This window comes from Vidua chalybeata, chromosome 6 (genome assembly GCF_026979565.1).
Source record: "Vidua chalybeata isolate OUT-0048 chromosome 6, bVidCha1 merged haplotype, whole genome shotgun sequence".
NCBI classification, from domain to species: Eukaryota; Metazoa; Chordata; class Aves; order Passeriformes; family Viduidae; genus Vidua; species Vidua chalybeata.
In genome coordinates this window covers 7831528-7852017 of record NC_071535.1, presented here as the reverse complement: position 1 = coordinate 7852017, position 20490 = coordinate 7831528, and the positions used below count along the sequence as shown (strand labels likewise).

The 20490-nt window shown below is 41.3% G+C and overlaps 1 protein-coding gene across 2 annotated transcripts in view; it reads right to left on the bottom strand.

Annotated features, from left to right (window-relative positions):
* NUDT14 (nudix hydrolase 14) overlaps positions 1 to 270 on the bottom strand; it is a 58966-nt gene extending 58696 nt beyond the window's left edge. The window contains exon 1 of one of the 2 annotated variants that reach the window (XM_053946499.1): positions 105 to 270. In XM_053946499.1, the coding sequence (XP_053802474.1) occupies positions 105 to 185 (81 nt within the window). In that variant the 5' untranslated portion in view covers positions 186 to 270. The remainder of the gene's footprint in view (positions 1 to 104) is intronic. The other variant, XM_053946501.1, reaches the window with a different exon arrangement.
* Between the last annotated feature and the right edge of the window lie 20220 nt (positions 271 to 20490).

Genomic DNA, 20490 nt, shown 5'->3' with positions numbered 1-20490 from the left:
GCCATGAGGTGGCACCGGCGCTGCTCCAAAATGGCGCAGGCGGCGGCTGACGGGCCCCGCAGGGACGGGGCACGGCGGGCGGGCGGGCCAGTGCCGCCACTCACCTGCCGGTAAGAGAGGCGGAAAGGCCGCAGGTAGAGGGAGGAGGTGCAGGGCTGGACCGCCAGCTCCTCGATGGCCTCCATCCCTGCCGTGGGGGCAGCGGCCGCGGCGAGAGGAGGAGGAGGAGGAGGAGGAGGAAGGGGAGAGGCGCGCGCAGCCGCCCGGACGGGCCGGGAGCGGCGCCGGAGCTGACGGACGCGGCTGCGGCGCTCTCCGGCCTCTGCCCTCAGAGGGAGCCGGAATCACGGAATGCTGCGTTTCACCCCCGCAAAGCGGGACACAGGAGCCTCGCCGCCTTGATTCACAGAATAACCAAGGCTGGAAGACATCTTTAAGATCATCCGGTTCAAGCGTCCGCCTAGCACTGCCCCTGTAACCCTTGAACCGCTAACACATCGCCCAGTGCCAGATCCAGACACATCTTGAACTGGTGACTCCACCATCTCCCTGAGCAGCCTGTTGCAATGTCTGACCATTATAACAGTGGAAAAATGTTTCTACTGTCTATTCTGAATCTCCCCTCTCTTAGCTTAAGGCTATTTATTCTTTTCCTCTCACTGCAGGCACGGAAGGAGAGACTGGCCCCCCACTCACCTCACTACAATCTCCGGTCATGGAGTAGAATAATTCCCCAGAAACACCTATTCACACTCCTGTTTTCTCAGGAGCCTGGCAGATGTTCTCAGAGGGTCAGTTATTCCCACACTTTACACCAAAATTTATGGGGTATGCCCATAATTGGGAACTGAAACCCACCCCCCTCCTCCCAAGCCTTGATGTGATCTATGTGCTCCCAGGTCATCCCGCTCCTGGACATCATCGGGCTCTGCAGAATGAGCACCTTGCTGTGGAAAGCACAGTCCCTTCTGCCTGCCTGCATGTGTGTGCTTTCCTGCTAAATGGAGATTGTATGAGTGGTGTGGAAAATGCAGCTACAAATACAGATTCTTGGATAACCTGCAATCCATCGCTCGATGCATCTCCAACTTTCCTTTTTAGGTTCAGCTTCCAGTACTGGCCATGCACCCAGCCCTTAGCTGGAGAATAAAAGCAGCTTGGTTAGACTCCTCTGGCTGTTTTCAAGTTATAAAATAGTTATCACCTCTCCTTTTATTCACTATTTTTTAAGCAGAACACGATTCAATTTAGCAGTTTCCTGGTTATTGTAGAAGTTTGATCACAGTTATGCAACATTAGGTTACATTACTCTGGGTGTTTTCATATTCCTAATAATTATTTTCTAGGTTCATGAGCAAGAGAGCTCACAATTTGTGGTGGTTGTTATCTCTCTGATTTGTGATCACTTTCCATGCAGATGTTCCTGTGTACAGCAATTTAGGTGCCATATAAATCAAAATATTTTGTCAATATATTGGCCACACTGAGAAAAATCTGAAGTTTCTTGTATTTTTTCTTTTTTTGTCTTCCTCTGTACTTCCACTGCATCACTAAGTTTATTGTCTTGTCATGTGGTAGAATTTCAGCAGTCTAACTAAAAGGAACAGATTCAGCAATTACAAAACTCACTAAGAAGTAAATGAGGCAGCGCTTACATTGCAGAATGCTTACCATCAGTTCTGATAACGTAAGTGGCAAAAAAAATGCTTGGTGGGGCTGAAAAGTGTGGTTTTAAAAGTATGTTTGCAAAGCTATCATAAAAAATAGGCAAGGAAATGTATTTTATTAGCTGACTTCAAAAATATTTGTGTAACTCTGTTTGCATCACTGTATATGTCTACATATTTCTTTTTTTTTTCAGAATGATCTCGAGGTCATTCAGAGCTCCTGGGAACTTAAGCTATATTTTTCTAGTAAGTTATTTCAGTCTTCCAAGTCCAATTTAAGTATAAACACAGTTTCCATGCACAGCAGGTTTACAGTATCTCTGTTTGCTTATGTTAAAAGTTACCGGCTACCCAGGTCGGTTCAGCCACTCAGATTGCCCTCTTCAGTAAACATTCTGACACCACTTTCAGGTTTTGAGTGTGTGTGTGTTTTGGGGAACGTGTCACACTGTATGATGGATTGCTTATTCCATTCCTAGGCTTAGGTGGGAAGCTTTTGGGGTTGTGAAGTGTCACAGACCTGGTCTCGTTAATGTACCTGGAACAGTTGAGCACAGTGTCTCAGGAAAATGCATCTTGAGATGCTCTGGTGTTGCAATTGCAATGGAAAGCTGTCGATTCCTTTGTTGGAAAATCTTCTTTGTGAGTATGCCAGCTGAATTGAGGATTTAACAGGCTGAGATTGATGAGTTGCCTTAATGTTCCTGTTTTACAGGTGAAATCTGAGCAAGAAAATAAATAGGAAAAATATGTTCTGCATAGTGGGACTATCATTCAGCACCTGGAACTGAATTTCATTATAGTTCTTTATTAAGGCTCAGATACCCTCTGCAGCAAGTGGCTTTGCATTTGCTAGTCCAGGAACAATCCCAAGAAGGAAATTTCTCTCAGCTACCATTTATTCAAAGGGACAATAATAAAGGGGAACAACTTTTGTATGGGTGAGACACACTCCTGCTTTCCTGTTCCGTTTCACTGCTTTTGTGGCTGTCTGGCACAGTGACACCAACCTGGCTCAAGGTGCACTGAGTTCACAGCAAGGATTAGGAGATGATACAACACAGAGATGCTGCTCAGCTCCTCAGCTCAGGGGTCAGGAGAGCTCTTTTCCCACCTGTGATCCAAAGGCATGTTTGCTCAGTAAACTGCCCCAACTACTTTGTTGTGTATTCCTTGACATCCGTGTGTGTTTACTCCTTTTTAAAGCAGAACTACTAGTGGTGGGATATGTCCAGAAACTTGGGAAAACAGATGTCCAAAGTGTTAAAGGACTGTGTTCATGCCTATTACCTTCTATGAGATATTTCCAATACTTAAGTCCATGTTTAACTGCTTGCAGAATCTTTTGGGTTTGATTAGCATTATTCCAGTATCATTTACATTTCTACGATCCTGTCCCTAGTTCATCAGTTCCCAAACTTCTTACATCCTGGATTACTCTTGGTTATCACAGTTTCTTTGCAGGGTGCTATCCAGGTTTATCATTGCACTTCTAATCAAAACAGCTACCTCTGATGTCCTTCCACAAACCAAGTGCCTTATGCCATCATATCTTCCTTGCCAAATATGACTGTTAACTTGACTTCCAGAAAACTGAGAATGTGTCAGAATGACAGGTTGCCTTTCACTACATTAAATACATTCCTTTTTCTCCCTTAACAGTGGCTTCTGGAGTGTTTTCTTGTTATTAAAAAAACCCAAAAAAACCCAGATACAAAGTTGTGAATGCTGTCATGTGTAGTTTGCTCATGGGTTCTTCAGTCTCTTGGAGCTGCTGGTCTCCTGCTGTAAAATACTAAAATCTAGATGTTTTTCCCTAGGCTGTAGTAGATCTGAGTATGGTTTGTGTAACAGTGTGATAAACAGCCCAATGAAGAAAAGCAGAAAGTGTGAATAAAAATTTGTATCTTTCCTGGAAAGGAGGCAGAGAGGGAAAAAAGAGATGTGTCCTGTCTGGAGTAAAGAGTCTTAAGGGAAGATTGACTGGGATTTCTTACAAAAAATGAAATGTCAACATTAGTGTTAAAAAGGAATTCTTTCTGCAGAGTAAAGATCTTTGTTTAACAGACTTCTCTTTCCTTCAAAGCACTGTTTGCTCTGTGTAACTTCGTGAGTAACTTTTATTACCAGCAAAGTACCCAAACTTTTTTTTTTTTTTTTTTTTTTTTTTTTTTTTTTTTTTTTTTTTTGTGTGTTGTTGCTCTTTTAAGAAATCCCCTTGAGCTTGGAGTTTCAGCCGACACAGTCCTTCCCTTCCCCTTACAGCCCCGCGGTCCTTGGGCATGCACTCTGCAGAGGGTCAGGTTGCATCCTCATTAGCAGTTTGTTTTATTGCTGTTTGCTTTGGGACACAACCGGGAATGTTTCCCTCGAAAGCCCTGGGAGCCAAGCACACCTCTCACCTCGGCCCAGGCTTACAGTGAGTGGACACCCAGGAATGTCCCTTGTAGTATTTCCCTGTTCCCACTGGAGCTTTGCAAGGTGCCTGAGCTGTTGGGTTCACTCATGCAGAGTTAGGCAACACATTTTCCATAGTGATTCTTGTGTGTGTACGTGTCTGCATGTACTTTTAATCTCCGTCAATCCCTGCCAGGCTCACTTTGTTCTTTGACATGCCATGGCTCATGAACAAAAAATCATCAGGTCCTGAGCCTTTCATCTCCAGAGGACTCCTTAATATATTGCAGAGTATCATTACTTTTGATATTTGTGAGTACAGTAGTTACTAAGATACTACAAATATGAAAGCCTCAACAACCAGAGGCATGTTGACTTGCAGTTCTCAAATTTCATTTTTAAAAAATATTTCTAACCCTCATGGTTACAGGGTAAAATGGCAAATGTAAATGATGGAAATGTAAATGTTGGCAAACTTAATGGTTTGTGAGCTGCTAAGTAGAGGTGATGCCACATGTTTGGTAGAAGGGCTTTGCTGTTGGGGTGACAAATAACCTGAATCCCCAGCTCTAGGCAGAAGAATGCCAGCAGAGGCTGCTGAAGCCAAGAGGCACTGGATCCAGCTGTGTGCCCACATCAGCCCTGTCCAGCTGGGATGCCATCAAAACCGTTGTCTTCTGCCTAGAAACTGCTCCCAGAACTTCCTCCTCTGCCTCATCTCCCTGGGCCACACGCAGTTTTTGTTAAGGTCACATAGGGGTATTAGGAGAGTTGAACACCTTTCCTGTACAGGCTTTGTGAGAAGGATGGATGAAAGTGTCCCAAATTAAGTCTATTTTGTAAACTCATGTTGGGAATCCTTATGGTTGACAGCATGAAATCGTATTCTCTTCATGTGGGCCATCCTTGCATCGCCACAGAGATGTTAGTTTTTAGTGCCTTTCTGGGGATCAGATGCATGTTCTTTCTGTAATGAAGTGGCTGTTGTGAAGTTTGCCTTCTAAAGCTTACCCCTTAGCCTCCTGGGGAAAAGCAAGCCTGAAGCTGCCAATATCTAACTTTTAATTACTATTCAGTGCTGGGGCATAACCACCCTGGTTACATTCATGAAAGTCAGGAATTGTGCTTATGCAATTCTTTTGGCATTGTAAATAGAGCCCTAGAAAAATTTCTTTGGATTTTAGTAGTAACTTTCCTGAGAGACTACTTTTTGTTTTAATAAATTATTTACATTTCAATTACAAAATATAAAATTAGAGGTCCACACTGCAGTACATAATATTGTGTTGCAACAATTTTATTCACCATCAGTTGGTTCAGGGCTGCTTTAATCCATGAATAGACTCAGTCTGAAGAACTTGGAGCAATTATTCCTGAATTTGGTTTGTAAGGACTAACAGCATGGTCAAGACAGGCATGGTGTGTGGTATTGCTGATGTGCACCACAGCAAGTTGGAGGAGTATGTCAGTTCGGTTCCCTTAGATGTTTTGATTAGCTCCACCTTGTTTTCAGAAAAAGTGTATCTCTTTTAATGAGAACAACCATCTTGGTCTTTACTTTGCAAAGTCAAAAACTGTCTCATGGCTGTAGTAGGAAACTCACCTGTGTCTAGTTAGAATAGTGTCATTTCCCAGAAGAGCTGAAATTTATCCATCTGCCTTGTGAAATGAAGGTCTGATAAATAGCTTTTTTTTTTCGTGCCTATCATCAGTAAAAGCCTTGAACTAAATATGGTAAGAAAAAAAATATTAAACATATTCAGTATAAATATAGAAACAGATATTATGACATGTAAAATTGGTCTCTAAAAATAGTGAAGGAAAAAAGCTCTGCAACATAAATGTGTAACTAATATGTCAAATAGTTCTTAAGTTATTCACAATATAATATGACAAGTTGCAATATGGTATAAAGTAGAGGAGGGGAGGTGAGAACATGGGAAGTAAATTCTCATTCTTAGCTTTTCAGCTGGGGGAAGAACAAACACAGTCTGTGAAAAAAAAGAAACAATATGCATGCAAAATTTAGATACTTTTATATTATTTTAATTACTATCCAACAAATGTTGCCTACAGCTAACAGAGTGAAAATAATTAGAGGGAAAGCTTTGATTATTCAATAAACTTCTCTCTAAGGAGGGAAAAAATAAAATGATAACACCGTGTTGTTTGTATTACAGAACCATGTATAACCAATATCTGTATCTCATTATGCTGGGAACTGTTCAAATGCAGGTAGAAAAATGGTGTCTTTCACAAAAAAAAGCAGCAAAATAATTTGCACAAAAGAACAAATAAGATGAATGTACAGTAATAAGGAACAGCTGAAGGAGAGCAAAAGATCATAAAGGATCTTCTTTTGTTTGCCACATATGTGTGCAATAGAGCTGGAAGGAGAAAAGTATTTTGATTTCTCAGGGAACCTTGATGTTCCAACAGTTTGAAATTGCCTGTAAAAAAGGACTGGAGCCAGAGCTGTTGGATACTGGAGTGCTGGCCGTGGCTGTAGCCGTGACCCTGGTTTCTCTGAGCTCTCCAGTCACCACGACACTGTGCTGTGCCTGGTGCTCTGCCCTGGACTGGGGGCCTTATACACCCGAGGGTCCTTAATATTCAGGCAATTTGTCCAGCAAGATTTCTTGAAACTGTAGGAGCTGGAAGCCCTGGTCCTCAGGAGGCTACCAGCTGGGCCGCTCAGAAGCTGGGGCTGGCATAGCTCCAGTGGAAGCTTGCCTGTTTTTCAAAGGAATTTAATTGAATACTTGTCTGGATGAAATGTTTCTGTTTGGTAAATTGAGACATTCCAAAATAAAAATATAGTCAGAGAGGTTTTTTTTACCAGATGTAGGGAGCAGGTACATGGTTTCTATTTCAACATATTTAAATATAAATATATGTACCTGTGTTTTATGTGATAGAAAGGTAGAGAGACACAGCTGGCCATTTTTCTGCCTCCTCTTCATTAGGCGTATTATATTATTTTCTGGTTTATTTCTATTGCGCCAGTGCTTAGGAACCCAGAGCTTTATTGTGCTCATCAGTATTGAATCACAGAACAAAACAGCCTAAATGCTCTAGTGAGATTCTTGTGGTTGGAAGTGAGTTGGAGAAGAGCTCAGAGGAAGGACAGGGTAAGGACCCCACAACTTAGTTCAAGGAGTTGTAACTTTTCTTCAAAAAACAGGAGGACAGCACAGACAGTGATTCTGGGAGTGCTGTGGCAGCGTGGGATGTGTGCTGGAGATACGGAGCAGCAGGATTTCATTATCAGAGACTTGATGTCAGGAAGCAATATAAGAGTTGGACTGAGTCAGTTGAAATGATTTAGCAAGTAACCTGCAGGTAGTTGAACTGATTTGTTGTTGAGGGCTAGCTGGAAAGTTAGAATATGGGTCTTTAAAAGATTGGATCTGTAAGAGATTGGATCGCCATAAAAATCAAAGTTCTGAAAAAGAAAATCCTAGGCATTTTATACTGGACTCTCAAAACTGTTGGCACTGACCTTTCCTAACTTGGGAAAGTGCCTGACTTTGAAACCTTGACAATTTTTTTGTTTTTAATAAATGTTCTGCATACTTTTCAATTCTTTAGTTGTAGTCCAGAAAAAAAAAAATAACCACAAAAATCAACCCTTCGTCCTCTTTCCTATTTGTGATCTATCTTGCTGGAATTATTATTTTGCACTGTGTCCTTGGAGGCTGCAGAGAAGGTTTCCAGAGCATTTCAATTGGAGATGTGGGCATTAGTATGCCCACAGTAAAACTGAGCCCAGAGATATCCAGCTCTAATCTCTGTGGATTTCCCGGAGCAGCCGATTTTCATTTTACTTTTGCAGTGCTCCCTCTCTCAATGCCTCTTCCTTGCCTGCAGCCACTTCATTAGAAAGCCTGTGGAGCAGGAGAGGCGGATGTGTTCAATGTTGACAGGAGTCAAGACTGAAGGAAAGGCACTGTTTGTTTGGCTCCCTGCTCATGTGTGAGGAGTTTGCAGCTTAGCTGAACACGATGGACAAGGCATGGCGTGTTAGGGTATGAAGTTGGCTTGTGCTGGGCAGGGGATATCATTGCTTTTAAACTGGTGGGGATCTATTCACTGCGTTGCCTTTTTGCTGAGACTAGATTTGAGATTCTCATAACTAAGCAACCTGTAGGAAGAAATTGCCCTCCTCCATCAAGATCAGGAATTATATATTGTTTTAACCACAGTGCTCTCCAAAAACTACTACAGTCTTCTGCTTGTATTTTGAAGATACACAGTCCATGTATGCTAATATATCTGCATGAGAAATTGTGAGGACTTAGAGGCAGTCTTTGGCAGAGACAATAGAACAGGCTCACAAACAGGTGGTTTTCATCACTGGATGCATAGTGCTGTGAGTATGTTTTAGCCCCTTGCCTGATGCCCTGATGCTGCAGAGGAGGCAGTTTTCTCTGGACATAAATCAGGATGCATTTTCTGGAGAGGGTAACAAAGTTCTTCCATCACTGAGGCATCCTGCCTGGTACCTGTACAAATACCTCTAGGCAAGCAGGTAAACCAACAACACATAATCTGTCATTGCTAAGGACAGCATTGCTGCTCTGTGTACACAAGAAAGGAAAATATGTTTAGAATGAATGTGGCTATTCTGTTCTTCATTCATGTGTGACTGAATTCTAATCTCTTTTAGTGTGCTGTAAATCCAAAATAACATATTGAAGTCAGTGCAGTTCCTGGGGATTTGTGCTACTGTAAATGAGAACAGAATAAAGAAATTTTTTCTCCTTCTCTCTCGTAATGGTGAGAAGAAAAGCTGGATTGTCAGCCTGGCTATGCTTCTTTGCTTTGCTCACTTTGTCATAAAATGGACATCATTAAACAATATTTTATTTTTTTATATTTAGAAAATAGCAGAAGGAAAGCCTTGATGGTTTTTTATTTCACAGAAATATAAACATTAAAGTAATTTTTCTTTTACACGTGACTTAGAAAGCATAATTTACGTGAAAGGACCCTATTATATACTCTGGCCTGTATTTGTTTATCTAACTGAATAGAAGAGCATTTACTTCAGTTTCAAAGTTAAGCCAATAAACATTTGTCTTTGTATTGCAGCAGCGATGTTTGACAATTGGGTTGCGTAACACCCGTTTTAACTTGGGTTTATTTTATAGTATTGATGAAGCAAAACTCCAAGTACATATTCACCCCTTTGCTTGCATTGTTGCCATAAGGTAGATATTTGGCAAAAGATCCTGAAAGCTTTTCTTACAAGCTGCCTGTGTTATTTACATCATCCTTATTCCCTTCACCATATAGGTCATCTCACAACTTTACATTTTATTTCACATATCCCTGTATATCCTGGATCCTTGGTATATGAAACAAGATGTAGAGATATGAGCAGAGGGATTTTAAATGGACCTACCTTTGTATTTCCAGTTAAAATCAAGAGGAAAGCAGCAAAAACCAAACTGAACCTTTTTCTCTTATGTGTCATGCTTACACCAAAACATCTGTCCATCCACTCTACCTGCTTCAAATCCAGGAACACCATGGTTATAGGAGTGTTTAATGCTTATTTTCACTGTCAGTTAGAAGATGTCATTGGCATACTTACACATAAAAATACTTAAAGAGTGCTGTATTATTTTATTTTTGCTCTATAAATGGCATTCTGGATTGTGCTGCCTGTATCAAATAGCTCCTAGAACATCCCTCCTAATCAGTTCCTTTTGGGAGCAGGATCATCGAGCTTGTTCTGAAGCCGTGCCAATGCCAGCAGTGCATGGGGACTACAGATGAGAGCTTTGTTAGAGGAGCATGAGATCAATTCACCATTCCAGGCCATGTAGTAAATGCATTCCTGACTGAATGTTACATCGTTTTTATGTTCCTGGGACAGCACTGTACTGTGTCTCCTCACTGAAAGAGCTATGTTCATTAGATACAGGAAGTTCTGCTAATCATCCATAACGCAACATTAACAGCTGCTGGTAGATCTTTGTATGCCCACTGATCAGGGGAGAGCTTGCAGGAGATTTGGCGCTTCTTTGCTGTGATTGTTTCCCTCAGCATGCTTCAGAATCTGAAGTTCTGTGGAGAAAAAAAAAAAGAAAAAAAAAAAAGGCAGTTAATCCTTAAGGTTTTGAGGAAAACTTTTAAAACATGCACCAGATGGAAATCAATGCAGTAGTGTCTGCAGGCAGACACATACACTGAGAAGCAATCTGAAGACTGACACTATTTGGATTAAAGGCAAAAGAGCTGCAGTCACACAACTTAGATATCATCAATACAGTACAGGGACTCTGCAATTCTGCAGTGAGCCCTGTCTTGTTTCACATGGTTGATAGCTTTGTTTTTGCCAGTGGCTCAAGATAAACCAAATTTTCTCTCCTGTTGATTTGTGCTCCCTTTCTTTTGTATAGACAACTTCCATTACTTCCTTTAGCAATGTACACAGATAGCTGACTCAGGAATGGAGCTGACCGGAAAAAAAAGTATTTCTAGTCTATGGACAATAAATTTATATTTCTCCACTTGTTTTCTGTCCATTTTCTCACAACAAGAAAAAAAAAAAAAAAAACAAAAAAACAAGAGAGAGAATAGAGAATAACTGATGAATGGTGAGATGTTTGTTTTGAACTGTTTTATCTATATGAAACCCTTAACGCTGGAGTTGATTAGCCTAGTGGCTGCTTTGTGTATAGTAAAGTCTTCAAGAATCTATCCTGGGTGCCAACAGTTATTCATTAGCCCTAGCTTGGGATCTCTGACACCTCTTTGTGGGTGAGATATAGCAGGATTTCTACAGATTATTCTCCAGAACAATCCACTGTTCATGCAGGAGTCCCGCATGTCCAGCTCCCATCCAGTTCATGAGACAGACTGTCTGCTGACAGTGTTGCTGGTTTTGGTAGAGAAAATATTAATCCAACATCCTCCCTGTAAAGTAAATGATCAAATAAAACCCAAGGTGGTTTACAGTGTCTGGAAGGAAAAGTACATAGCAAATCACATCTTGTACCCTGGAAGCCAAGTGGTTTCCCAGTGTCAGCAGCGAACAGGGGCTGTGGCTTCAGAGAACTGGGTATTCCATGTAACACAGAGGGGATATGGGCCAAAAGCACATGCAAGCACCTTCATTCCTGGTCCTTCCAACACAGGAAAATGCCCATAGACCATAAGAACCTGATCAGGAGTGAAAGCTCTGCCAAATGAATAGTGCAGAGCTGGTAGCAGCTGCTGGCTGAAACAGGAAGGCAGCTGGTGTCTATGGATAGGGCCCATGGGGAGAACTGCCCTAAGAGGTAGCAAAGGTAAAGCAGAACAATAATCAAAGAAATGCCCATCCTCTGGGTGGAAGTCTTTGCATGCAGCACCTTGCTACACACTTAAGTGCCTGGCAGCTCGAGGTTGTTGATACTCTGCAAGATCATACATGGTACCATTTGCTTTAATAGTAGCAATTAGTGGGCCAGTAGAATAAACAATGATTCTATGAAAATGAGGACTGACCCATTCATGGATGGATCTGGGACAAAGATTGAATCCCATGCTTGTCATCAATCAATGCCCCCCTCAAGATGTTCATTGTTCAGCCAGTTATCACTGCAAGATCCATACAACAGGCCATGCATTTTTGTACATTTGCTGCATTGCACAGTACCCTGGGGCCCCAAAGCAGCTCTTTGCTGTCAGTAATACCTGCTGTATGCTCTAGTGCAGGCAGGCAGAAGAGCAGGTCCCAGAATCTGTTCACAAAATTAAAAAAAAAACCAAAAAAAAAAAAAAAAAAAACAGTATCATGGAATGCTTCTGTTTTGCCCAATTTACCCTTGCAGTGAGATGCTCTATGGCATTACAATAACCAGAATTTGCAGTAAGAAGCTGCAGTAAGGCAAGTTTAAAAGAAAATTAAGAAGTGTGTTTCCAACAGTGGGCATCACTCACCAGGGGAGCACAAGTTCCAAGAGAAACCACCTCATGACTGATGATTAGTATGGTATTTTTGGGTAATTTATGGACAAATTGATAGATTACACCAAGTTTCATCTGTTGCAGACTGTGAGCAAAGCAAGTAGGGATTTGTCTGGGGAGGAGTGCATGGCAGAAAATGCATTGGTTCCAGTCCTCCACCACCTCCTGTGTCCTCTTACTTGCTGTCCCTCCTGTGTTCCCAGCAGGGAGCCTTAGGAGGTCAAACTGCAGGGCTGGGGCACCTTTTGTGCCTGCAGCTCAGTGACAACCAGGCTGCTCCCTTGGTATTCAAGGTGAAGTAGGTGAAAGAGGACTTAAGTTTCATATTTCTGCATCTTCAGCCTTCCTTTTGTACTTCCCTCCCTTGAATTTGGTAGTTCAGTGCTGCTGGGAGAAAAGGGTGGGAGATCTGGCTTTGAAGGAGGTGAATCCTAGAACAGAACAGGAGTCTTCAGGCTCCAGTTATTTCTACCTGGTCACAGAGAATAAGTTTTTGCTGTTACTGGATGGTACATGCAGACAGGATAAGATGCTTGAAGCCGTCAGATGTTGTCTGCTGTCAGCAAACAGCATAAAAAATGTAGCACTCAAGTTCCAAATCCTGGGAATTGGCCATGAGGATTCACAATAAATAAGCATTTCAATTTCCCTGCACTGGGAGTCTTTAATGATTTTGTGGTTTTCTTCACAAACATGGAGGCTTAAAATGAATTATTTAAGTGGAAGATGGCTCTTTCTTATGATTATGATTTCTTGTCTTTGTCTACTTAGACACCCAGTACTGTAGGTTAAAGAAACACATCAGATTTGCTTTGATATCCTTAAACCTGGAAACAATGGATTCATACCAGAGAATGACACTGTTGTGAAACTGAAGTCTTGGCTTTAGCTGCAGAAGTGATTTTAACAGGCGTCCACATGTGTTTAATAAAATCAGATTTCCACCTTTCCAACTGGAGCTTTAGTCACAGCAGCATATTTTGCAGTTCCCACTCAAGCCAAGCAGCATGTGATAGTAAGGACACTGTTGCTGGAGCAGGGAAAGTGGAATCAAACAGCATGGTAATCCATCTCACACTTCTCAGCCAACAAACTGAGAAGGAAAGTGTTAAATCTCCTGCAGCAATGCTGTATGGGAGCCTGCCAGTCATCTTTGCCTTTATTTGCAACTCAAGCAAAGGAGTAGATCCTCCAAATTAGGTCATCTGTTTGCTTCATTCTGAAAGATTTTTATTAAAATTAAAAGTGTTGTCTGTTTCTTCTCCCAGAGAGAAAACAAACATTGGCATCTAACGTGGTGGAAGACAAACACTTGGTGCTGGGCAACTTGATTAAAGTGTATTCCTTGTAATGAGCGGTGCCTCCCTTATCCTGCCATTGTGTTCAGACAAGAAAAAAAAAAAAGGAGGGCCTGCCCTTTCCCATTGTACAGTCACATTTTCCAAGTGCAGTGAAAATGGGTTTTATAAAAAGCTCTAAAAAATTAAAAAAAAAAAAATTAACTCTGTCTTTTAGTAAACCACTGAAGCAACTCTTCAATGAAGGCAACCTTGTGCACCTTGTATGTAGGAAAACTGTTAGAGTTGGTGTTCTATCGAACCTACCAGAGAGGAAGATAATAGTGATAAAAATGGTCTAGGATAAATGTTATCTGAGCTTTGCTTAAAAGTTTGCTACTAGAATCAAAGTTGATTTTCAGTTGGGAAAGGTAATAAAGGAAGAAGTGATTTGCAGCAGAGGACTGTGTTTGTACTGTTATATTTTTATCACTGCCATCACCAATACCAACATCTGCATTTATCTACCAGTGTACATTAACCAGCAGTCCACTAATACATTAACAGACATGATTAGCTGTAATAGCCCAGTTCAGTGAGATGTAGTGAGAGAATCACAGTGTCTCTGCATCATGTTTGCCCTTATCCAGAGAGAATTGCCTGTGGGCATTCACCTGTGTGCAAACTGGGCAGAAAAAATGAAAACTGTGCATTGTATGCTTACATTTTGGAAACATTAAAAAGAAGCTGTAGTCAGTAGAAATACATACCTATCCTCAAAAATAAAAGCCCCAACAAAGAAAGTTTGAGACTTAGGCTAAGCCATGTCCTCAACTCTGTTTTGTGGCACTTCTATTTGTTTTTAAAGATTCAGCATGGATTTTCCTTGGTATCTTTGTGTGATGAGTTTTACTGTACTGGTTCCACCACCAGCAGACTCAGTAAACAAGGATGTGCCCAGGGAAAAACAGACATGGTTAAAAAGATCTGTGTTGCCAGCCAAAATCTGATGAGGTTAGTTTGGGCTTCTAGCAGCCAAAATAAAACAGTTGTGCAGGGCCAGGAATTTTGAGATAGAGAGGGCTGGAGGAATTCTAAGTATGCTACAGAAGTGGAAGCAACAGGACTTGGCAAAATCCTTGGTTGAGATAGAGAAACAACGTGTCTCTCTAGCCAAACAACAGGGTGGTGTTGAAAGAGAGAGTGAGATGGCAAACCCTTGGGCAGAGAGAGGATATCCAGGAAGGAGTGTTTGAAACTTGGGCCCAGATGGAGATTAAAAGTTAGCTCTAATGAAACACCCATTTGCTCAGATATTTGGTTCACTGTAAATATAAATTCTTGACCTAAAATTCTTCTTTAGTATGATCAAGGGATCTGAGCTGAGCAAATAGTTCTGAGATCCAACAAAAACACAGCACTCTTGAAGTATACATAGATAAATATAATATATATACACCTCCATCCATACTTACAAATATGTGTGTTACAGTGACATGGTTTTGACATAATAGTTGAAATAATAGAAATATTTCATGCTAGAATAGTATTAAACCATTACAGTTAAGAAACTAATTTCCTTGTGCTTAACTTTAGTTCTGTATCAACACATTTGCTTTTAGGTTTCCTTCTTTTCCTTCCTAATTTTAGGCATAACTACATTCCCTGTACCTGCTTCACTAATAGAAAGAAATTTACTTATGGATCCTGCATCAGAGAAGCTTAACATATAAATGCTTGTACCTGTTTGGCAAGAGAATTAGCAAAGTGATGCTAATTGACACTGAACACCTTGAGGGGGGATATTTTTATAGTCACCAATTACACACTAATGTGTATTGATTGAGAGGCAAGCAGTGCACACATCAACTTCTCAGCACAAAAAAAAAAAAAAATGCACTCAGCCAGCATAGCATTTTTGCTGTGTGATTTTCTTTTTTTTTAGCACCAAGTCCGATATAAAAGGCAGGTACTTTCAGTTAATTAAAATTACACATTTTATCCAGGAACACATCAATAGATAGGCGTGTAAAAGGTAGAGATGTTATCTCACTCAAAGGGAACATGGGTTTGGTTCACTCTTACTCTTTGAATTTGTGTTTGTGGCTTATTAACACTGTAATCAACAAAATATAAATCTCCTTCCAAGCGCCTGCTTGAGCCTGACAGCTCCAAGGGAGCATTTCACAGCAGGACCCTTCCATCCAGACCCCACACTGCTCAGGGTCCTTTTTAATTCTTGTGTTGGAGCTGTCAGAGCTCACAGATGTAGTGTTGGGGTTAGTCAGCAAAAACCAGCCCCGTGTTGCTCTGCTGGTGTCTGGCATGCAGAGCCTGGTCTGCAGGAGCAGAAGGGATGCACGTGCCCCACAGGGCCTGGAGCCCACCGAGGGCGGAGACACAGCTCGTGCCAAAATATGCAAGGAATTGAAATGAAGATTCTCCTAACCCTATGCAACATGCATTTTCAAAAAAATGCCTAGATCTCTCATCAAAGTAAAATATAATTAGGGATATTATTGCATGCCTTCTTAATTGCAACAGCTTGTGACAGAGAAATATTTGGGAGGATAACAAAGTGCAGAAGTTGTGTGTGCACAGCTCTGAGGGAAACGCTGTCCAGCACATCCATGTCCATGCAAAGCAGAGGAATGGTGAGGGTCAGTGGGACTGCCCACGTGCCCAAAGTGGTTCATGTGCAGAAAGACTCATAGCTTCTTCTGTAATCACAGTAAGACAATGTTAAGGTTCCTCTGGGCTAAGCAGGAATATGTCACTCCCCTGTGAGCAGTAGGGAGTACTTGAACAAGTCATATGTAAGTATAAGTGACACCTTTTCTCCAGAAGCATGAAGGAATTATCAATCTTCTGCCCTGTCTTGGAGTTACTCTCCCAAATACAAAACCGGCCGTGCCAATGAAAGGACAAACAATTGTGCAGCCAGTTCAGAAAATTACTCCTGTAAGACCCAGCCATGAGAGTGAGACAGCAGCAAATGGATGGGAAGAATTCCCACAGACAGGGCAGTGGAGAGAGACCATAGATGGGATTTGGGCACAGTTAGGGAGGGGTTGACACTGGGAGGTGAAAGATGCCTTCATTTTTCTCATGTGGTTGGCTCTGCACTGCCATAGCCAGAGGAATAATACCCCAGGGGACTGCTCTCCCAGACAGTCTGGCCATGGGCCAGGTATTAATTTCTCTGGGTTCCTGTGTGGAAGCAGGGAAAGTGAAGAAAAGTGTTAGAAATGAAAATAAGATGAGAATATTAATGATGCTTTCCATGGGGTTTCTTCTTAGGCAATGTGCTGCTAGCACACCCCCAGAGTAAATGTAGAAACAAATTTGTTATTTTCACATGACTAATAATGTAATTTTTTTGTTTAATACATTTCTTGGTGGAAGGGAAGTGTAGCTGGGAAAATTTATTTTAATGTGGTGCATTGAGAAGAGCTGTTGCCTGATATTCAATAGTTAAGTTGAAGTATCGGACACTGGAGTAATAAAAACCTACTTGCTTTGATCTTGTAGTTAAAAAATGATTAAAGTATAGAATTGCATGTGCTGACATTAGACCTCCACCCACAGAGAGATTTAAAACTGTCGAGGGAAAAAGGAAAGTTGAAAGACAGCTTAAATATAATAATTCAGAAATTGAGCTGCTTTGTTATTTCAAAGATGGTCAGAGTAAAGGGGATTTTTCAGACCCTATTTGTTACACTAGATCTAAGAACCTTATCCCAGGACACTTCCTCTTGCATACAACCGAAAAGATGAAAATTGCTAAGAAGAGGTAGCATAGGAGAGACCTACATTTCCATACTTTGTGTTGAACTGAACTCAGTGAATTTACAGCCTTGGGGATTCCCTCTTCCTCTCCTGGTACCTCCACCCTGTGCAGGGTGACCTCTGCCCTCCCTTCTGCATGCTGCAAGTAGAAAAGATCGCAGAATTCAGTAATACAGTTTGCAGGGATGAAAAGCTTTCTTCTTTTAATTGTATGCATATTGTCATCTCCCAGGCACATGAAATTACCTTGTGGAATTGCAATTATGAACTTATTACTGGTTTATCTAATTGTTAAAGAATACAGAGCTGGATTTCTGGCCTCTGACATCTAAACTGCTCCAACAAAGGCACACCCTTACACCCACACACAGTCCTGATTTAAGTCAGTAGGAAGCCTCTGGTTTTGCATAAGCATTTTGCAGCCAGTATAGAGACTTACAAAAATGTATTGGCTGATGCTTGCATGATTACATCTGCCCAGCCAGGTTTCTTAATTCTTTTGCAGCAACAGCTTTACTTATGCAAAGTCAATATTTGATCTTGCAGTGTCGTTGATTATACAGATAATTTTGATTCTCTGGCAAATTACAGACCCTTAGCATTTTGTCAAACAATCTTCAATAAAAGGACTTCTGTGATAAAAAAAACCCACAGTAGTGCTCATTGCAAATGACCCTGGAGATCAGACAGAACATTAGATCAGTGAGTTGGGTTTCACTAAAACTGCTTCATTCCTATTAACATGATGATCCTAATCAGAAATTGCAGAGTGACTGAGGTTAATGTTGCTGTTCTCTGAGAATAAAGAGCCAGAAATCACACCATGTCATCTCTGAGACATGAGATATGCTAGGACAAGAAGATTCCAAGACAGCTTTCTGGAATCAGCTTCATTTATACAGGTTATAACATTTTTGCTTTTGAATTGCCTGCCATGTTGGCAATGCCCTGCTGTTCTTCTGCTGTATTCTTTACCAGATGTTCATTGCTGAAGCACACACTTCAGAAAACATGTTGGTTTTTGGGATAAGTAGGATTATTGCAACTCACTGGTTTTATATGCATTGCCCTTCTCAATATCAAAATTTAAATACTGTGTTTCTGGCTGCTGGGGTGGACAAGAAGTTCATTTTGTTCTTCCAACCAGCAAGGATTGTCTTTTCAGAAAGCCATTCTCATTATGTGTGTGGACAAGGGAACCTTCCAACCACGTAGAGTTTCCCCTGTGTTGTTTGCTGAAAGGATCATTCCTTTCCTGATCATCTGCAAAGCGCACTGGAATCTGCAATGAGAGCTCTCTTCAGGTGAGAAAAATAGTGTTAAACTATCGGATTCTTCTGTCTGAAGGTCTGTTTCCTGGTTAATTTTGAATTTTCCTTGCTTCATGAGATGGAAGGACAACAACCATGCATGATGAGGCAGGGTTTGCCTCTTGGAAGTGCAAGTGTGTTCTCCAGCATCTCAGTCCCTTGGGGGCATTGAGAAACTGGTTTAGGATCTTACTTATCCTTAAGTTAGTCTTAACAATTGGAAGTAGAATTTTAAGATACTCGTGTAATAGGGGATGTAGTAGCAGTACATGGCACATGGATTAGGTATAAATGGGGAAAAATAAGAAAGTTCCACAGAAAATCGTAGCAAAGTAGATCTCCATGTTTGGCCAACTTCATCTGCACTGACTCTGGCTATAAGGAAATATCCACTGGGAAATGGGCTCTCTCTGGCAGAGCTGTCAAAGGAAGGTACCCAGTCAGACTTGCAGAGAACTGAACATCATGTGCCTTTGGGCTTCTCTGAAAATTGAAAGAATGAGGTGTTTACAGATCATTTCAGACAACAAAGGTTTGTCTTGGGGTTCTAATACAGCATGGTTGAAATAGACATATTTTAAACGCTCACATCCTCTATGCAAAAAAATAACGCTTTCAAGTTAAAATAGCAAAGAACATCTTGAAGCTTATATCTGTGGAAATAAACCTTCCAAACTAATAGTAAATGACTATTTTTAATTGCCTATTGGGATGCCTGACATCAGATGGTTGTACTACTAACATGAGAACGGTATCTGACAGGTTGGGAAAAACACATGGCAGAAGATGGGAATATTGATTCGTAGGCAAAATTTGGAGGGAGGGGGAGGGAGACAGCAGCCAAGAATGTGCTTTACTTTTTAAGAAAGTGACATTCCTACCACCAAAACAAAAACCTGAGAAAGAAAGCACATTCCAAAATGATATCATCACATTCCTTCTATACGGACAAACATGCAGCACTGTAGCTGCTGTTTCCTGCATTTGTGATTTCCCTCAAAGAGTGCTTCGATGAGAGAGGTTTTCAAATAGGAAAAGAAATTCAGTTTCAATGTCTTTAAGAACCTCTTAGCAAAGTTAGACTGTCTCTCTGAGGCCAGGACTGGCTTAAACAACATCTGGGTTGGCTAATGCATCAACTTGAAAGTTTGTGATGGAGGTAGAAAGTAGGTTTTCCAGTCTTCAGTGACACTTTTTAGAAAATATCCACATATTCTGGTGGATGCTTTAGGCTGAATAACAGACCCAACATGAGATTTTAATTTGTATTGTACTGAAACAGAATCTGCAAATTGTCTTGACTTCCAGGTTTGCAAGTGGATAGGAGGCCTGTGAGGCTTGAGAGGATTTGTGTTAAATTGACTCACTGAGTGTAGCAAACCACAGCAACACCTGACCAGGCATGTGGTGATTCTCCGTCATCAGAAGACTGGACCAAGCCATATTTTTTTTTAAACCACCAGCAACCACAAATTGAGACCACAGGGTTGAGCAGAAGCTTCGGCATTAATTTCTTTACCTTGGGGTGCTCCAAAGGTCAGAGCAAATGATCATGAGATCATGAGCTGTGAGTGCATGGGCTGCCACAGCCCGAGATCAGTGTGGGGCTTTGCCTGTGCTGTCCCATTCAGGGTGGGGAGAAAGGGATGAGGAGATTCAGGCTCTCATAATTTACAGGCTGTCAAATGTCTTAGAGCAGCAAAGCAGGCAGAGTCTCACTGCAACTGCGTGGCAGGGGACTTGCTGTTGGTCTGCTCTCTTCTGAGTCCCATTCTGGTATAACTCAGTGGCTTCCCACAAAGTAAACCCAAATGTAACTGAAGGGAGAACAAATTCATGGTCAATTAAAAAAATGAAATCTGAGATTCCTGTGCTTTTTGGACTACAGACTGCAAAACCATCGCTCTATGTATGCGATTGTTCAGTGTGTAATTCTGAATTCTGTTATTATAAATAACACAGAGTATTACTTAGAAACCTTAAATTTCATCATCAACCATGAACACCTGGAGGATTTCTGTAACTGTTTCCCCATACTCCTACCTTCTATTGTTAGCATCCTAAAATCAGCATTCAGACACAGACACT